The 21,123-nt window shown below is 40.7% G+C and overlaps 1 protein-coding gene across 1 annotated transcript; it reads right to left on the bottom strand.

Moving 5' to 3' along the window:
* Positions 1-191: 191 nt before the first annotated feature.
* On the bottom strand, positions 192-14,349 carry LOC133286847 (glutamyl-tRNA(Gln) amidotransferase subunit A, chloroplastic/mitochondrial). Its single transcript, XM_061484346.1, has 10 exons — positions 13,759-14,349; positions 12,689-13,000; positions 12,311-12,490; positions 12,091-12,185; positions 11,880-11,955; positions 11,658-11,735; positions 4,626-4,719; positions 4,491-4,540; positions 3,834-3,947; positions 192-1,065 (listed from the first exon to the last, which is right to left on the bottom strand). The coding sequence occupies exons 1-10, from the start codon at positions 14,296-14,298 to the stop codon at positions 973-975; spliced, it is 1,632 nt and encodes a 543-aa protein (XP_061340330.1). The 5' UTR covers positions 14,299-14,349; the 3' UTR covers positions 192-972.
* Positions 14,350-21,123: the final 6,774 nt, after the last annotated feature.

A 21,123-nucleotide genomic window follows, 5' to 3' on the forward strand; every position in this document is an offset into this window, starting at 1 on the left:
AAACTTGTATAGCTAGTTTGCTTATCACTGCCAGTGTAACAAATCAAGGAAGATCCTCTCATGTATTAGTTAATATAATCATATCAAGTAAGAGAATCATAATCATACAAAGATAAATCAATAATGATGAGAGAAAGGAGAGAAAAAAATATTGAAATAAATAGTTACATAATCATCGTGGTTGATTCACCCTTATATGACTAGGATGCTCTCACATAACATGACCATGTTAACCAACATATGAGAATATCCATTTCCAAGGAATGAGAACTCTTTCACACAACATTAGGTGGGGTAAAGTAATGGTAAACATTGTTTTCAAATTCTGATTAGTCACACCCACAAACAATTTAAACTCCGACACTTATTGTAACAAGAAGGTTCCCCTTTGTACTTACTATTAGGAGCTGTCAAAAGTGTTCTTCCTTGGCTACAAGCACATTTCAATGTAAACTTTAACAGCATACTGATTGAAGCCTAGTATACAAGCGAGTATAAAAAGAGAATAGAAGTTCAAATCAATTCCTTATTCAAGTTTCAGAACCTAATAATGAAAAGAGAAATCCTCAGCAATAAATTAAAAGGCCAAATTGTTTGGTAAAAGCGATATAGGCCATTTGCTCCTTTACACTATATCAATCTAGCTAGTTGTACAATGAATAGATTAAAACATATTCATTATTCATACAATTGCTAACCATAGCCAGTGACAAACCCCCCCAACCCAAAACATCAAAAGGCACTTCAAAGAGTGAACTTTCAAGCAATCCCTCAACCCAGTTCCAGTCAAGTGTGAATAAAACATTTGGAGAAAGTATTACCTGTGTCAAACCAATACTTTCCTTCAAGTTCTAATTTGAATCACACTAGCATGTACTGAACTGGCTTAAAATACCTGCTTCAGCCACCACAATGTCATGAAACTAATGAAATTATTTATGGGTCACCAAAATGTAGAATGATAACTTATATTCAGAATGCAATGTTATCGGCTACAATTGGTGGAACAAATCTGCAATTTTCAAGAGTTTGCTCAAAGATATGTCCCACTCTCAGCAGCTCTCCCTGCAATCAAATTCCCAGTCAAAGGATTATCTATTGTTTAATGTAAAAACTATACTCATGCGCATTGTCAACATGTAGGACTCATAAGCAAAGACATTACGCATTTTTTCTTTCTTTCTTTTGGGTTAGTTAAAACATAGCACATTTTTTTAACATGAAATACCAAATTTATTAGATATGCAACTTCCCAAAAGCCTAAGGCCCAGATTTTTCAATAAAAAATATCAATAAGACCACATTAATTAACTTTGGCCATGGTAAGGTTTAATCTTGGTCTTGGAAGCAAAGCAAACCAAATTGATAAACTGTTTCTTTCCTAAAAAATGTTGGATAGGTATGTTATATTTGCTGTTAATACAGGGCAATAATCTGTTTGATATTTAAAAAAAAAAAACTGATTTTTTTATAAACATCAAATTTTGGCAAATAGTCAATATAAACACGATGAAATCATTGTATCCTACAACTTAAGCTAACAAGACAAGTTGATCCACATGTAGCTCAGTAAGTTTGTACAAAAAATGTACTTTCCGTTCAACATCTGTTTAACTAGTAAAACTCCACACTTCATTTTCCAGCATCTGTTCTTTGAGTGGCATCACATAATAGGAACAAATTTCAAACAAAATTTGTGCACATACATAATAGCCATGCTCACAGAGATGCAGAATTCAGGGGTAAAAAAACCTTGAAAAACATCTCCCAAGAAAGAGAAGAGAGAATCAACATCAAAACATAAGATCATTGTGATTTGCTGTACCTTTTACACAAATATCTCACTCAATGGATAAAAGGAACTGAATTCTTTAGAATTTTACATTAGCCCAAAAGCTTCGGTTTTCTAATTTTTCTTCCTTTTTTTTGGGCAGATAAAAGTTTAGGTAGGATTAGATGTCAATATTCTACCAGGGCCAGGATAGATCCCCCAACCTCTTTGAAGATTTCTAGAAGCCCTTGTGGGCTAGGATTTCTAGGAGGGATTACATATTGCACCAAGAATGAGGTCCTCATATCAGCTGGCGGGATTTAAACTCACACCTTTGTGGGGTATGAGCCTAATCCTTAACCAACAGTGCCCACCCTCGTTGGCAATTTTTCTTCCCTTGATCTTATTTTATATATTATCATCTTCAAATAAAAATTCAAAATTCTAACAGGTCATCTCCGGCTTTTTAACCCTAATAACCCTTTATTAATAATTAATTACCAAATTGACCTTCATTATAAACTATTTCAAAAATTTAACCTCCCCATAAAACGTAACACTAATCTGTCCCTGTTGACTGTTGACCACCAAGCCTATCCGGGTACACCACTCCCTACCCGGGTATTTTTTGAAAATTTATGCCTACCCGGGTAGGGAGGGGTATACCCGGGTATTTTTCTTGACATCTGGAAAATTGCTTGAATTATTTACCCAAGTAGGGAGGGGTGTACCTGGGTAAATCTCTACCAGAACTTATGATTCCAATTACTGGGCAGAGGTTAATATTGCAAACCATAACCCCCTTGGCAATCTTGATAAGTGGAGGTTAAGCTGGGATTAAATGAATGATGAGTTTATATACACAATGAAAGGGGCTTATCCATCTGTTGTGGATTCTTCTGAATGTCTCTTTGGTAAGCAAGATACGTTCTACCAGGATCTTGACTTTTCTACTGTATTGAATTGTGAAAGAAGGCCAACCATAATTGATCTCCCTCCCAGTAAGTTCAATGATTCAATCCTTGGGAAAATTTCGTTTTGCTGCCGGAATGGTACCATATTGCCACCATCGATGGACCCTAGCATGTCAGCTTCAAGATTCCAAGTGCAGGTCTTCAAAATGCCACCAGCACTTAATCGATCCCAACTTTCACCGCCACAGAACTGGAAGATTAGTGGTACAATCAACCCTAACTACAAATGTGGCCCTCCAGTCCGGGTGAGTCCTAGTGAATATCCTGATTCATCGGGCTTACCATTGAACAAAACTGTAGTAGCCAGTTGGCAGGTTGTGTGCAACATAACAACGGTCAAGGGAGCAGCAAGTATATACAGACTATACTAAAGGATGGAGTGCAAAGGTCACACTTTTTAATTGGGACGAGACTTATTTACCCGGGTACACCCCTCCCTACCCGGGTAAATAATTCAAGCAATTTCCCAAATGTCAAAAAAAATACCCGGGTATACCCTTCCCTACCCGGGTAGGGAGTGGTGTACCCGGGTAAGGCATGGTGGTCAACGGTCAAACAGGGGCAGATTGGTGTTATGTTTTCTGGGGAGGTTAAATTTTCGAAATAGTTTATAATGAAGGTCAATTTGATAATTAATTATTAATAAAGAGTTATAAGGGTCAAAAAGCCAGTCATCCCCATCTCCCCTCTTTTATATTTGTAAGAAATGAAGACTATGTTGAGATATATAAAACCATTAATGTAGCCTCACCTAATACCTTAAGGTTTTGGGTTGAAGTGGTTCTTTACATGGTATCAGAGCCTCGGTGTACCGGGTTCGATCCTCGCCGCCCCCCACTTTCTTTCAAGTGGAATTTCTTTGTTCGCACAGGTAGGTGGGCCTGTGCATTGTCCACCCTTCAAGCCCAGTGGGCTCTCGTGTGAGGGGACGTGTTGAGATATATAAAACAATTAATGTAGCCTCACCCAACAGCTTAAGCTTTTGGGTTGAATTAGTTCTTTACAGACTAAAAGAAAACAAAATTAGAGGCAACATAGAGACCTCCGTTAACAAGGAGTTCAATGTAGTGGATAGGAAAATTCAATACCTCATCAAATGCTGAACCAATCATTTGCAGGCCAACTGGAAGGCCTGCAGGCCCACCTTCAACAAATCCACATGGCAAAACCAAGGCAGGTAGTCCAGCTAGGTTAACATTTACCTGTTGAAAACAAAAAACACAAATAAGGAAGAGCAAACATTATGCTTGACATGTTAACGTATATGAAGTTGCTAGAAATCAAACTTCAAACAATACAAAAGAAGATCAAGCTCTTAACCATTGGGTTCATATTTAGTTACACTCAATGGTGTATTAATTCCACCAGGAACTTCCCTTGCGGAGTATCTAGAACTCACAATACTATATAATTGGCACAAGTTGGAGGACAACACATGCAATGCAACCGACCCCGCAGTTAATGATTAGCAAAGATAGTTCTTGGATTGGTTTGCATCCATCTAGATTAAATATCTAAGGCATAACCTACAATTTTCACCAGATCTGATCACCAACAGTTCTGTGGTCTGCTAAAGGGATCAAGGCTATTCAAGCTTTAGTAGTTCATGCACTACTCAAGCTTGAAATTAGTTGAGTTGAAGTCCAATAACACTTGTGTAAGTCAAGACCTCATACTAACACTATTTGTCTGCTATCAGAAGTATGAGACAGAAATCTAGCTCAAAAAAATAATGAAATGCTTACAGTCATAATATCACCAGCATACATAGCCAAAGGATCATTTTTCTTTTCACCTGAAAATGTCAAAGGCAGTGAAACAATTAACACTGCAGGCACTAAAGTGCAACAATGCAAAGGCAAAGAGATGTAGATGCTTACCAATTTTATAAGCAGCTGAAGGTGCTGCAGGGGATATCAGGATGTCATTTTGATTCAGTGCCTCCTTAAAGCTATTCCTAATTATGGTCCTCACCTATATCATAACAATCATAAATATCTTCTTGAAGATCCTAAACCTCAGGACAAATATGAAATTCAGAACATCAATATGACAATAATCACTTGAAAGGAGAAAAACTAGTAAAATATTATTGCTTTCATAAAAACATAGGTGCAAAAGGTTACAATATTTATAGAGAAACTAATGCGCCTAAAAGAATAAACCCACTCTAACTGTCCTCCCCGTGGTGAGATCCTGAATAACACAATGAATAGGAAAAACTGTGACAACACAACTCAAGTCAATTGTAGCTTATAAGTGGAGATAAGATTGGTGGAGAGCTAAGGAACATGAAGAACATTTTTTAGAAACAAGGAGGGTTGAATTTGAATGTTACCAGAACCCACAATTGATTTGTGGGATCCATCAGCTACAATTATAGTATGGATATCAATAGTAGGGTGATATTAAAGAAACAACTCAGTTAGACAAGTCATATGATCAGTTGCACCAAAATTCATAATCCATATAAAGAAAAGATAGGTCAAACGACGTTGATGGAGGAAGTAAGTGAGAGCAGGGAGAGTGGAAGGGAGGAGACCGACTTGCTGGAGCGAAGTGTTAAAAAGGCAAAAGAGAATGACCCTGCTGATTCGTCAATGGGCAAAGCACTTCAGGACAAGGATGCTGAGATGCTCGCTGCATCGGAGGTATGCCTTGTCCCTGAGCCAGATTAAACTCATCCTCCGAGTCAGCACCCCATGCCTGGGAAGAGACTTGTCTCCTACAAACACATGGTGCTTCAACTAAATGGAGAGGATGACGGAACACACAGTGATGAGGAGGACTGGATAACCTCCCTCAGGAGAGAGGAGGAGGAGGCAGATCCGGTGGAGGAGGAAGTGCCTACCTACCAAGCGAACCCGCTGTGTCCTGTGTACCATATCTCCAAGAGTGAGCACATGGAGGATTGCAAAAAGTGGAGATCAGATCTGATAATCAAATTGTTGGGGAAGAAAATCGACAACAGGTTTCTCATTACGAGGCTTATAAAGCAATGGTGCTTATCTGGTACCTTCAATGTCATTGACTTGGATAATGGTTATATCTTAATCATATTCCTTGTAGAGAAAGATTACTTCCACGTGCTCCATGAGGGCCCTTGGGTGGTAGTGGAACATTATGTGGTTGTTCAACGTTGGAGGCCTATGTTTGACCCGTATGAAGAAAATTTTAAGAGGCTTGCTGTATGGGTTCGTATCCCTGGGTTACCTATGGAGATCTACACCTCAAAGCATCTATGGAGGATAGGTAACTTGATTGGAAGAACGCTTAAAGTAGACCAAAACTCTCTTAGGAAGTCTGATGGGGGATTAGGAGAGTATACCGAGAAGGGAAAATATGCAAGGTTATGTGTCGAGGTAGACCTGAGAAAGAGCTTCGTATCCCAGTTTCACGTTCTGGGCAAGACCCTTAATGTAGCCTATGAAGGGCTACACCTGATTTGTTTTGGCTGTGGTAGATACGGCCATCGCCAGGAAGCTTGCAGTGGAGGAATCAACCTAGAGACACACCAAAAGGGTGGAGAACAACCTGCACCTCTAGAACAGAGGAGCTCCAATTCGGATAATAGGCCAACAAAGGAGGTGAAAGAAGACACAAATGCTTTTGGCACTTGGATGGTAGTGCAAAAATATGGAAGAGGTCGTAAACCCAAAGTTTCCCCTCAGCCGCAGCAAGAGCCGCACCCTAGGGTTCCGGCGAGACAATCCACAAGAGTCAATAACCAGAGGGTTAGAGTAGTCAGTGGGAATACCGAGGGGAAGGTCAGATCTAGGTTTGCAGCTTTGACTGATCAAGAGGCACAGGAGGACTCATGCATGCAGGAAGTAAGGGTCCAGAAAGTACAGAAAGCTACTCCCCTCAAGGAGTTGACTAATCTCTTGCCGACAAAAAGGGTACGAGGAAAGCAACCTATGATGGAGAAAGCTATTCATGTTTTGGGTAGTAAACCGAAAGGCAAACCAAAAAGTGGGCACCAGTATGGGCAAAAAGGTGAAAGAAAAAAAGAGAACCTAGAAAAAGCTATAGTGTTGGCTGCTGACAAGGGCCAGAGGGCCCAAGAGGTTCCCCCACATGGAGACAGACTAAAATTGTTGAAATGGGACCTCTCCCAGTGGAAGACGTTCGTCAGGAGGCAGTTTTGGTAGAAAACAAACGAAGGGAAGAAGATATTTTAGCTGTCATGAGATATATGTCCAAAGAACAGGATGAAAGAGTCCTTAATGACGTCACCAAGAGCATGCAGAAAGGTAATAAAAAATCTATTGGCTCTGATGAAATGATACCTGAGCCCATAGATGACCCAGGAGATTATACCAAAGGCATCAACTATGCCCACAGATCTCGTAGCAATAGTCCCACCAGAAACCCCTTGCTGGGTAGACATATGCAATCTCTTGTCGGCCGTAAAGATAATGGGAATGATGGAACCCAGGAGTCCATCCCAACCCCATCAGTTATTTAATGAATATTCTTGTTTGGAACTGTCGTGGTGCTGCAAAAAAACGTTTTAAAGGTATCATGGGAACTTTAAATAAGAAGTTTAAATGTGATATGGTTGTGTTGATGGAACCTAGAATTAGTGGATCGCGAGCTGCTGCAATTATTAGTAGCTTGGGTTTTGAGGAAGCCATAGTTGAAGAGGCAGTGGGTTTTTCTGGTGGCATATGGGTGCTGTGGAATAATCATTTTGTATCGGTTAAACTTATAGAGAAGAGCTCACAATTTGTGATGATGCAGATCTCCATTCCTGATAAACTTCCTTTCTTGTTCTCGGCTATCTATGCTAGCCCTAGAATAGAAAAAAGAGTTGAACTGTGGGATGATCTGAGACGTCTCCAGTCGGTGTACAAAGAACCTTGGCTCTTAGCAGGAGACTGGAACGAAATTACCTCAGCTGGGGAATAGAAAGGAGGGGCCCCAGTCGATTACAATAGATGCAAAGCCTTCGCATCGGTGCTTGAGGAGTGCAATTTGATTGATCTTGGTGGCTCAGAACCTTTCTATACCTGGAAGGGCCCAAAGTTTGCCCATTTAGATCGTGTATTCAAACGGCTAGATAGGGCAGTTGCCAATGCCCATTGGAGAACCCTTTTCGATGAAGCAACTGTGCATGTTATCCCTAGAACCTTTTCTGATCATAACCCACTTTTGCTGACTTTGTGTGATGATTCCAGGAGATGTGAGGATAGACCGTTTCGCCTATTCCCCCCTTGGTTGGACCATTCCCAATTCAAAGAATTCCTTGCTTTCAACTGGAGGAACGATGCAGATATTGCCCTCAACCTAGCTAAGCTTACTCCTTCTCTGCGGGAGTGGAATACGAATGTATTTGGTATTATTTCTACAAAAAAATCCTCTATTTTGCGTCGTCTGGCTGGCATACAACGCGCACTAGAGAGGGGTCACAACTGGCAATTGGAACAACTGGAGAAGAACCTTAGTAATGAGCTGAAAAAAATTCTAGACATGGAAGAACAACTTTGGTATCATAAGGCTAGGGCCAACTGGATTCGTGATGGAGATAGAAACACCAAATTCTATCACACCACTGCCATCACGAGGAGAAGGAGGAATTCAATCCGTGCCTTAAAAAATGATGCAGGCATTTGGATAAGAAATGAGTCTGTCCTAAAAAATCTGGTGACCAATTTCTATCAATAGCTCTTTTCTGAAGACCAGGGGGTACGTCCTTGGAAGACTACCTTGGTTAACTGGCCACTTCTGGAGTCTGAAGAGGTGCAACAACTGAATAGTCCCATCTCAGACAGTGAAATATCGAAGGCCCTCTTCTAGATGGGAGCTCACAAAGCGCCTGGACCGGATGGTTTCCCGGCGGTATTCTATCAGAAGAACTGGACTTTTCTCTCCGACAAGGTTTGCAACGATATCAGAAATTTTTTCCTCAACCCTTCTGAGATTGTAAAGATAAATGAGACACTTCTGGTGTTGATCCCGAAGGTGGACAAACCGGAGAGGGTGGAGCAATTTCGCCCGATAGCACTGTGCAACGTGCTTTTTAAGATGATTACTAAATCCTTGGTGAACCGCTTGAAACCTATAATGAACAAACTCGTTTCTCCCTCTCAAACCAGTTTCGTTCCTGGTCGGCTAATCCATGACAATGTCATCATAGCCCAGGAATTGACCCATTCCATGAATAGAATGAAGGGTAAAAAGGCCTTCATGTCCATCAAGATAGATCTGGCTAAAGCATACGACCGCTTAAACTGGTCCTTCATCAATTCCGTTCTGTTGGAAGCAGGTATCCCACCCAACTTGGTTACTATTATCCATTACTGTGTATCCTCTCCTAAGTATCAGGTTCTGTTGAATGGTGGAAAATCAGAGCAATTTGCGGATACCAGGGGAATTAGGCAGGGATATCCTATTTCTCCTTACATCTTCGTGCTTTGTATGGACAAGCTGTCACATTTGATAGCTGAAGCTGTATCTGGCCAGAAGTGGAAGCCAATTAAAGTCGGTACAAATGGGCCTTCTATATCCCACCTTATGTTCGCTGATGATCTCCTTCTCTTTGGAGAAGCTTCCGTGGAGCAACTTGGGGTGATGTTGGATTGTTTGAAGGATTTCTGCGACATGTCGGGCCAAATGGTCAGTATTGAAAAAACAGAGATGTATTTTTTCAGGAATGTTAACCCCACTGTTAAAGAGACCATATCCCAGGCTGGTGGCTTCAAAGTTGCTAACTCGCTTGGCAAATACCTGGGAGCAACGTTGTTTCATGGTCGAGGTAGGAGGAGGAACTATTCCAACGTCATTGATCGTGCCAGAACCAGGCTATCTAACTGGAAGTGTCAACTTCTATCCTTTGCTGGACGTGTAACTCTAGCGAATTCGGTTATGAGCTCCATTCCTGTATACCATATGCAACATGGGACCCTACCAGCAGCGGTGTGTGAGGAAGTGGAGAAGATTCAACGCACTTTCATTTGGGGGGATGCTATAGACAAGAAACGGGTGCACCTAATCTCGTGGGATAAGTTGTGCAGACCTAGGAACGTTGGAGGACTTGGAATCCATAATCTCAAAGTCCACAATAATGCCTTTTTGGCCAAGGTTGCATGGAGAATTATTAATGATACTGATTCTCTCTGGGTGCAAGTGCTGAAAGGCAAATACCTTCGAAAGATGGACCTTCGCAGAGATATAAAGGTTCAAAATTATGATTCAAGTTTATGGAAAGGTATTGGTCACATCTGGAAAGATTTCCTTCTTAATCTTCAATTGGACATCCGTAATGGCAAAGAGATCCTATTTTGGCAGGATATCTGGACTCCCCTTAACAAACCTCTTTTGGAAGTAGTGACAACTAACCCCAGTTCAATTGACCTGGGCCTTCGGGCATCCCATATGGTCGAAGACGAGTCCAGAGGGTGGCGGATTGACTTAATGAATCAATATCTCCCATTGGAGGCCATTCAAGCTATTCGGGCTATCATCCCACCCCAGGATTTTAGGGGAGAAGATCGTTTGACATGGAAAGACTGTATTGGCCAAAAGAATATAGTCAGCTATGCCTATTCAAAGCTCATGAATTTTGATACGCTCATGCCGGATAGACTATGGAACCTCATCTAGAAACGGAGAGGCCCACAACGAATCTGTAACTTTGTCTGGCTGATTTATCATGGTCGTATTCTTGCTAGGGAGATCACTTCCAGATGGGGAGGTTCTCCTTTCTGCTATGCTTGTGCTAACAAGGTGGAGTCCATTATCCACGTTCTCTGTGACTGCAAATTCGCCTTTTCAATCTGGAATGCTTGGTTTTGTGGCTCCATCCCGGACGGATTCCTAACGTTACCCCTGGCTGAATGGATCCGTGCGAATCTTAGACATAGCTAAAGAACAAGTGTAATGAGACTTACTAAAAGTATCAGCAATAGCCTTAATTTGCTCCAACTCTCCTCGTTGAATAGTCACATATGGGGATGCTTTACCCAACTTGTCTAGAACCTATTGCTTCCCATAAAGGATAAAGCACATGTCTTTTGTGTCTCTAGACCCCTTCCAATGGATGCACGAACATCCCATGAACGAAAAAAGAAGGCAGCACAATAAAAGTGTGGATAATTACCATGGAAGTCAATGAAGTCTCCAAGAACCTCAATCAGCAATGGAAAGGTCAGATCTGCGTAATGGAGGTTCAAGAAAGCCAAAAAAACTAGAATATGCTATCCAAATGATGTCCGTTGAACGAAGTGAAGGCAAATCTAAAGAGAGGATGGGTCAGAAACGTCACGTGACAAATTTTTCAGTGATGATTGACGGTGGCTAATGGCATCTGACGACTATGGCAGCGACTGGAATGGGACCATAACTGACACAATCAAAGCACGACTAGTGAAAAGCGCACTAAAGGCAAAGAACAGTCCCACATGTTAGGCAGCGACTAGAGGCAGACAACTGCTCTGAAGGCAGACTAAGGGTTTAGCGGAAGCATAGGCTCCAAGATTGGAGCTCTGATACCAACTTGAAAGGAGAAAAACTGGTAAAATATTATTGTTTTCATAAAAACATGGGTACAAAGGGTTACAATATTTATAGAGAAACTAATGGGCCTAAAGGAATAAACCCAAATCCTAAGAAATAAGGAAACAAAATCTGGCCAATAAAGGAAACAAACAATAGCAAATATCTTCCATATTTACAACACAATCCTAGGAAATGGAGCAAGAGACATGCTTAGTAACTACAGATTCTAGAACACACATAAAGTCTAAAGAACTAGTCATACATTGTGGAATGATTAAATCTTGAAACTTGGAAAATCTTAAAGCAACATGTATTTACACGGGTCCCATGAAACTGAACTCATAATTATTAGATTAAAACTTAATATATAGATCAGACCCACCAAAAAATACATAAAATAATGATAGTAGTACCTGTTGTGCACGCTTGTAATATGCGTCATAGTAACCAGCTGAAAGAGCATATGTCCCCATCAAAATTCTCATTTTGACCTGAAATGTATTTAAAATTGAAAGTCTAGCTTAAAATAGCAATATAGACAAATTCGGACCATTTTTTTTTTACATAGGTATGCCTAAAGCTGCCACACATCTTGTAGCCAAAATTGAAATTAAGGAGGATTGAAAGGTGTGTACCTCAGAACCAAACCCTTTAGCGCGAGAGTCTCCATAAAGCAATTCTAGCTCATCCGCATAAACTTGGTTTCCATATCTATAGATATAGACAAAAACAGTTCAAGCCTGGCTAAATGGTTTATCAATGGAAATAAAGAACACAAAACAAATCAAAACATAGAGGTAAGTTGTGTGTCTATTTGGGGAGAGGGGGGAGGAGTCAGCCACTGACCTGATACCATCATAGCGTGACAAGTTGGAAGATGATTCAGACGAAGCAAGGATATAGTAGGCTGGCAACCCAAGGGAAAAGGATGGCAGTGAGACCTGTCAGTTAATGGGCAAAAGAAAAGTACATACTGAAGATATAAATTGTAATAATATAAACTTGTAAAGCACCTGTAGAAGTTATCATTCAGTGCAAAATTAGAGAGAAAAATGATGAGAAGGACCTCATTCACAGAGCATCCTAATTCCTCCAAATGCAAACCAGCAGCACGAATTGCAGAACTTACTCCGGCATCAACACCATCTTCAATAGTTTCATGGATTATACCAACTCTCAGTCCCTTCAAGGGCTTACTTTCCAAGGCACTTGCAGAGACAAAATGAGATAGAAAGTTGGGTACATCCTGACAAATGAAATTATTCATTATTGAAAAGAAGTTGGCCTAATAACAAAAAATAAATAAATAAACAATTGTAATGATTTCAGAAATTACCCATCTTATTGCGACATAGATTATACCAAACTTCGTTAATAACCCTTGCTAATAATGAGAAATAGATGGCTTACAACAATTATATCAAACATGATGAATATATCTTACCTGCTTACTTGAGGTGGCATCAAATCTATCATAACCAGCAATTGCATGAAGGAGAACCCCAGTATCAGCAACTGATGAACCAAAGCAGCCAACAGCATCAAGTGATGATGCATACGCCATAAGTCCAAATCTTGAGACACGCCCATATGTTGGCTTCAAGCCTACAACACCACAAAAAGATGCTGGCTGCCTCACACTTCCACCAGTATCACTTCCCAACGATACAACACACTGTCTGGCAGAAACTGCAGCTGCTGATCCTCCTGACGACCCTCCTGGCACCCTAGAAATATCCCATGGGTTGGCAGTCACCTATTGAATGAACATATGTACCACCTGAGTAAACCAATCCCAGTTATACATGGGCAATATAAGTAACAAAGCTAGAAACCAAACAAGATAGAACTTAGAAGCTTAGCCAACCCACAGGTGTGACAGAGCCAACACAAACCCCTTTTTAATTTTGTAAAAACAAAAAAGGGAAGAAATCAAGAGGAATGAAAATCAGCAATGCATCATTATACGTATCCATCATGTCATTCATTGAAAATTTTCATTCCTCTCATTTTCTTTCCCAAACTAATGCTGAAGTCCTGCTTTCAAAATAGAAGAGGAAATCAACAATTCAACTCCTAAACACAAGATGACAGAAACAAGCAACCACATAAAGTCAACTCTCCTCACATTCATTACTAATGATAGTAATACAAACTAAACCTTCTTATATACACATAGCATAACACAATGCTCTTACATCAACCCACTCAACACGTGCCGCGTTAGCCACGTGGATCATCAATAATCATCATCTTCCAATTTGAAAACTCCAACAATAAAATATCCCCCCCCCCCCCCCAAAAAAAAAAAAAGAGTACAATTTAATTCGGATTGAGTGCTCATCCAAACTGGAAAAACACAACACAATGAAATGCTGTTCAACATATAGTCAAAAATGAATATTTAAAATAAAAAGGTAGCATAATCAAATTCACTATGAATGATTATTTAATCTAGGGAATATGAAAAAAAAAATGAACTTCAAATAAACCCTAAAACAAAAAACAAAAAACCTGAAATGCAGATCCTTCAGTGGTGCTGCCCATACCAAACTCATCCAAATTGGTCTTGCCAACAACAATGCCACCCAACTCCTTCACTCTCTTGACGACGGTGGCATCAAACGGCGGCTGGTATCCATCGAGGATGCGGGAGCCGGCGGTGGAGGGCATGTCGGCGGTGCAGATGTTATCCTTGACGGCGACGAGGACGCCAGCCAAGGGACCGAGTTCCTGGCCGGCGGCGATTCTGGCGTCGAGGTCGCGCGCTTGGGCGAGGAGGGCGGCGTCATCGGGTATGTGGAGGAAGGAGCGAAGGTGGGGCTCGGCGAGGCGGAGGCGGTTGAGATAAGAGTTGACGAGGTCGGCGGCGGTGAGGTTGCCGGAGAGGAGGGAGTGGCGGATGGAGAGGATTTGGGATTGTGGCGGTGCGGTGGTGGTTGCGTCGGAGAGAGAGGCGTGAGGGAGAGTGCGTGAAGTGAAGGGGTTTGAAGGACGGAAGAGAGAGAAGCGAGATAAAGAGGCCGGGGTTTGAAGAGCGGATAGCATTTTCATTTTCTACACACACTCTTAAGCGAGAGAGAGTGAGAGAGTGTGTCTGTAATTTTATGTGGCAAGTTAGCGACACCACTCACTCATCAGGGAGGACATTTTTAAAATATTCCGGGACTATCAAATTTGTTTGTGGTCCTTTTTCTTTTTTGGTAAAAAAAATTGGGATAGGATATTAGGGCCGGCAAAATGGGCTGAGCCCGCCGGGCTGGCCCGCCCCGCCTGCCAAATGGGGCGGGCTGGGTTGAGTCTTTTAACCCACCAGCCCGCCAAACCCGCCCCGCCAAACCCGCCAGCCCATATGGGTCAGCCCGCCAAGTCATTTTTTTTTTTTTTTTTAGGTTACCCAATTGTTATGTAGCTCCGTATCTTAGATTTCTCTGCTTGCAAGTGGCTTTTTTGAATTGTTGTGGACTGCTCATACAACACTTTGTTACTTGTTTTGTTATTCTATTTTATCCTGATATGATTTTATTTTTTTATTATTATTTTTGGATTGAAAGATGCATATTTATATGCAGATTATTAAACACTGATCTTCTTGGTTTCATAAGCATATTAGGATTTTATACAGATTTTTGTATGCTTTTATGCAGATTTTTTTATGTGATTTTATGCAGAATTTAATTTTTTGTATTTTATTTTTTTATTTTTTTTATTTTAGGCGGGCTGGCCCGTAGCCCGCCAGCCCACTCATAAAACGGGCCGGGTTACTCAATTCAACCCATTTTGTCAAAACGGGCCGGGGCGGGCCAGCCCATTTTGGACGGGCTAGCGGCGGGCCGGGGCGGGCCGGGACGGGCTGGCCCATATTGCCAGCCCTATAGGATATTGTGACACCCAAGTTATGTTACATCCATGTGACACCCAGTCAATCTCACCGTTAGATCGCTTATGTTGATCCAACGGTTATATTTATTTCCATCTTTGTATGGTCACGATTTCCCAAATTTAATATGTTATATTTATTTCTACATTTGTATGGTTATGATTTCCCATATTTAATGCTTTCACTTTAAATTTGGGAAATCATGACCATACAAAGCTGGAAATAAATATAACCGTTGGATCAACATAAGCGATCTAACGGTGAGATTGATTGGGTGTCACATGGGTGTAACATAACTTGGGTGTCACAATATCCTATCCCAAAAAATTTACCCTTAAACCTTTTCCTTTTCTTATATTTCTCATTTAATTCTCTTTGTTTTCTATTTTTGGGAAGGAGCGACATGCTCCGGCACCGTAAGAGAAACGCTCCATCAGGGATGGTAGTGTGTGTGAGAGAGAACCTAAACAGATAAGAAAGAGAGTCACAGCGAAGTGTCTGTGAATTTCATTGATAGGTGATGTTAGTATAAAAATTATGATGTTCATTTGCATAAAACTTCAATCGAGTACCAAAGTTCCTTCTAATTAAGGGTGTAAATGAGTCAGATTGGTCTGACCTAGCCTACAGTCCTGCCTACGTTGAGCCTGACCTAACCTGGCCTACGTTGAAAAGTAGAGTAGGCTTATGCTTATAAGAAAGCTTTTTCAACAAATAGACCGCAGGCTAATTTTGTCAAGCCTAGCCTAAAGTCTTGTAGGCTGGCCTATTTAATTTTTAAAATATAATAAAATAATATATTTATTTTAGGTGGCAATTAGTACCAACCCTTGTCTTGATGGTGGTTTAAAGATATTTTTATGGATGATATTCTCTTGTAAAGTTTATTTCAGCTTTGGTTGACCTAGTTGTTATGGACCAGAGGAAAGCCCACAGCAGCATGAAGCACAACCAACGTCAGCCCAGAGGTAAGCTCTATACATAGGACTAAAGACCACAGGTATGACTGATCTCTCAAACCCTATTTCATTCGAGACACGACAGTGCACACACACACCCCTTCTGGCTAAAGCCATCATATAGTGTGTAGTGATCAGTTGTCCCCAAGATACCTAATTCATAGGTATCTAGAGAGAAAGTTCTAGATCCAACGTCAAAGACTCAACCTTCTGTCGGACATATCTGCTTCAGGCAGAACATTGGCGCCGTCTGTGGGGAACCGAACCCACGACCACGTGATCAAAAGCCACGATGGTGAGAGCAACAAGAAGTGGATTTCGACAGCCATCGAGATCGAATTCCAGAATCCAGCCTATTTCTCCAATTAGGGAGAATCCTCTGGATGGACGGCAGATAGATGTCGACGTCGTGCACGTGAGTGATGTGCATTCCGATTCGGCATCGACTCCAGCTGTTAACCAAGACGTTCCTTACGTGCAGGGTTTACAGCCAATGGAGGAACAAATAGCAGATACTGCACAGGCACCGATTGGTGTAATTGCTGATTCGCGGGTAACAGATCTGGCAGTTGCCGCAGTGCTTCGGAGAATGCAAGAGATGGAGAGGAGACACAGGCTGGAAAGGGAGGAAGCTGCCAGACAAATGCGAGAGCTGGAGGCCCGAGTGGGTCGAGCTACCAACCCGAACCCGGAGCAGGCAATCACACGGGTCATGAATGACCTACGGATTGCAGGCACCCAGGCGAACCCTAATGGGGCTCAGGCCCAGGGAAGAGGGGTTGGAAACGTCGGAAGTCGGCCTCAAAGAAGCACCCCCAATGTGGTCCATAATCAAGGACCCGAAGTTCTCAATAAGAACGGGGGACAACAAGAGAGACCGAACCTGAACCCGAACCCGAACGATGTGTCTGGGGTCTACAGGAGGAAGTATCATAGGGGGCAATATAATGACAGCCCTTTCGCGGACGAAATTGTGAATGCACCATGTCCAGAGAACCTAAATCTGTCTGAAATTCCAAAATATGACGGAACGCAAGACCCTCAGGTGCATTTGGATGCCTTTGATACGACAATGTATATTAAGGGGATTGAAGAGCCGCTGATAACCCGGTTATTGATGCTCTCCGGCAAGTATACCGATCAAGTAATATAATGTGTAAGTAAAGTATCGTCTCCACATGGATTGTAAACCAAGTACTACAATAACCAGTCCCCTTAAGTTGGAAAACTCGAGTTTTTTTGTTGGAAAAATTGCGAAATGACATTGAGTAACAATATGAAATAAAGACTTGTTTTCATATTTTATTTAAGAGAAATAAAACAATGACAATGAGAATTGGTTTAAAAATATATGAGAAAGGTATTGTAGCTAGAGCGCACTTACCTTATGATCCTCACTTCTTACTTTGGATTGATTTACAACATTAATTTATAAAATTACTCGGATAAATTATTATCTAAAATAATTAGTTAAATTCCAATCCCTTGGCAATTTAACCTTTTAATCCCCAATTGGAATCCTAATCCCTTAGCAACCCCTCATGAAAATTAAGCAATGAACTCTATAATTTTGGCATCCGCAATTCAATACACATCTATTCCTAGCATGCATACGAACCGTTATCCTACCCCCTTTTAGGATGAAAACCCCAATATCCCTATCTAGGGTTCTAACCCTCAGACTATTATCAACTATTAGAGTGATCAATTCTAATAAAGAAAATATCAAATACGAACAAGGTAGAGATAAAGATAATTAGATAAACGAGCAATTATAAATCAATCCGCGTAACAAGGGTTCACATAGGGTTTGTAACCCTAACTACAATAAAAGAAAAACTAGCCAAACATATTCATGGCTAAAAATCCAATATTCATAAAAACATAAAGTAAAAGAAGAAGAAGAACAAGAACAAGAATTTCTCTCCGGAGCTCTCCTTCTGACGCACGACGGTCTCCTTAGGTCCAGAATACCTAATTCTGTGCTGAGCCTCCTTTTTATAATACTCTTTTAGGTCTTCCAAATCTACCCTTTTGGACAAAATAGAATTGCAATCTCGCACGCTGACGCTCTCAGCGTCAGATCCACGCTGTGGGCGTGGATGCCTCTGGATGCCCACGCTGTCAGCTTGATATCCACGCTGTGGGCGTGGGAAGAAGGAAATTTTTCACGCTATCAGCGTGGAATCCACGTTGTGGGCGTGATTGCCTCTGGATTCCCACGCTACCAGCGTGACATCCACGCTGTGAGCGTGGGTCTTTACTTTGGCAAATCCTCATTTTGCTCCAGATTTGTTTGTTTTTCCTACAAGTTAAGCATAAAATCAGTTGTACAATTCCGAAATTGGAATTTAAGCAAAGCAACACTAAACGTTGCCTTTTTATTGAGAATTAACTCATAATCTTTCTCTTTTTGGCTTGAATTTACCCATGTGTTGAAGGCACATCAAACAATTCCCAGATTTGAACGTTGTTGTCCTCAGCAATGTAATGGATTAAAGAGAAGAGCAAGATTAACTCTGTGAAGAAACACATGAACATAAACATCTCAAGAAATCAAAATGTTATGCATGTATAACTGCCTGGTATAAAATTCACAATAATGCTCTTCAGTTGTATCAAGATCTTGGATCCTAGCTTGGATATTCCTCACCAGATAAATACATTCTCATCACTCAGTGTCTGAGGTCTCTGCACTCATTCCATCAATGTAGCAGCAATTCTATGATCTTGAACATATTCTCAAGTTCTTAAAAGTGAGGAACCCATTTGCCATGCATAGACTGATCAAAAGGTCTTTGATAGGTTGTAACTTGGCCTGGTTTGGGGGTAAGAATCTTTTGGTTAGAGGCTGATTAATTTGGAGAGACTGAAATCCTAAGATTTGTTTACATTCATTCCTTCTCAGCTCTTCAATTCTGTCATTTTGACATCTTTGGGATTCTTTTCCCTTTTTCAGTGTCTTTCTTCTTTTTGTTTTCTTTTCTGTTCTGAGCTATATTTTAACTTCTCAGACCATTCCTCTTTTTCTTTTACTTAACTTTTTCTTCTCTGAAAAGGACCTTGATTTTTGTTTTTGTAATTAGCATTTCAATCTCTCTCAAGGTGTGTCAATGGAACATAGTTAAGCAACATTCAATAGGTGTTTGAACAATTGGTCTCAGGCTCAAAGGGGTTTAACAATGGATAATCTTCTAGGTAGGTTATTTGGCTCTAAGCTAACAAGAATAAATGCCCTTATCATATCAGTCATGCATGCAAGCCAGAGAAACAATTCAAGTTCAAGAAAAACTACTACAGTGAGATCTCTCTGAATAATTAATTCTGTTTAGGCTCAATCCTCACAGCTGTAATTCAAACTAGAATCTAATTTCCAGAATTCACATCAAGAATTATTTCAAAATTTTTTACCAAAGAACAGTTATACAAACAAGCAGGCATCATTCTCAGATTATATAAAACACATGAATGCTTCACAGATATAATGCTTTTAATGATTCATTTCACAATAAGACTAAGCCAGCTTGTCAAACCTGAGATTGCTTGTACAGGAATTCAATATATATTTTTTTTATTTTTTTATTTTTTTTATCAAGGGCACACAAAATACTACAAAAATAATTAAGAAAATTAAAAAGAGTTAGAATATCTCCCCTGATAGAAGAATTGCAGCATTTTTAAGATGCAAGCCTACCATTTCCAGATTTAGAGAATTGTTGTCCTCAGCAATAATTAAACCACAAGAAGGAAGAAAAACCTGCACAATGGAACAAACAGTGGCATATAGGATAAACTATAATGCGCACATTAAAAACATCAGAAAGAGATATACCAACACAAAATAACTAAAAAAAAACAAAATGAAACAGAAAAATAAACTAATATACAAAATCTTCGTCAGCAAGGAGATATCAATCAACCCTCCATGTCATCCCCCTCAACAGCGTGGGATGATTCAACAAATGGAGGATCTGGTGGTGCTAGATGCCTTGGTGTATGAGACCACAATTCCCAGATTTGTTCCAAACCATGAATCCATGTGAGGAACTCTTTGAAGCTTTGGTTTTTCTGGGAGACAGAGTCTCGGTGTCTCTTGTCAAACTTCAGCTTCCGGTGATTCACACCCATCCTCCAACTAGTATCAAAAAGTTTGACCACCTCCTTTCTTAGTACCTTCTTCAGTATAGGATGACGCCTCCTTTTGGTTTTCCTCCCAGGTTTGTCATCATCCTCATTGAGAATTTTGTTGGTATTGGAAAAGAGATCTTTATTTTTCAATTTCGTTTCCTCTTCCTTCAATGCTTCAATCACCGCCTCCTTATTACCCAAGAAGACATTTTTTTGAGGTTGAGGAAGCTCCTTCAAATCCACCTTCATGGCACCATCTTCCTTGGCATCATCCGCTACACTTTGTTTTTCCTTTACTTCAAGACTAAAACAATCATCTTTGTGAGAAGACTGTTTTAGAGAATCAAAGACGTTGATGGTAACGGTCTCATCATTCATGCTTAGCTCAAGCTTCCCATTTTCAACATCAATCAGTGCCCAAGCAGTGGCCAAGAAAGGTCTACCCAGCAAAAGAGGCATCTCAGCTCCCCCTTCCATGTCCAACACCACAAAATCAGCAGGAAAGATGAACTTGTCCACCTTTACAAGAACATCTTCAATAATACCACTAGGCTTCCTCAAAGACTTATCAGCAAGTTGAAGAGATGCCAAAGTGGGCTTCAACTCGGTGATCCCCAAGGATTTACAAACAGAAAGGGGCATCAAATTAATGCTAGCCCCAAGATCGCATAATGCCCTGCCAATTTTTGTATCCCCAATTTCAATAGAAATTTTGAAACTCCCTGGATCACTGAGTTTGGGTGGGAACTTCTTATGTATGATGGCACTACACTCCTCAGTGAGTGTTACGGTTTGGCATTCCTGCAGCTTATGTTTTTTTGATAACAAGTCCTTCATGAACTTGGCATAATTGGGCATGCAAGCCAGAGCTTCAGCAAAGGGAAGATTGATATGAAGCTTTTTGAATATATC

The sequence above is a fragment of the Gastrolobium bilobum genome, unplaced genomic scaffold (assembly GCF_033153095.1).
Source record: "Gastrolobium bilobum isolate Gb01-03AN ecotype WA unplaced genomic scaffold, APGP_CSIRO_Gbil_v1 utg32822, whole genome shotgun sequence".
Taxonomy (NCBI): Eukaryota; Viridiplantae; Streptophyta; class Magnoliopsida; order Fabales; family Fabaceae; genus Gastrolobium; species Gastrolobium bilobum.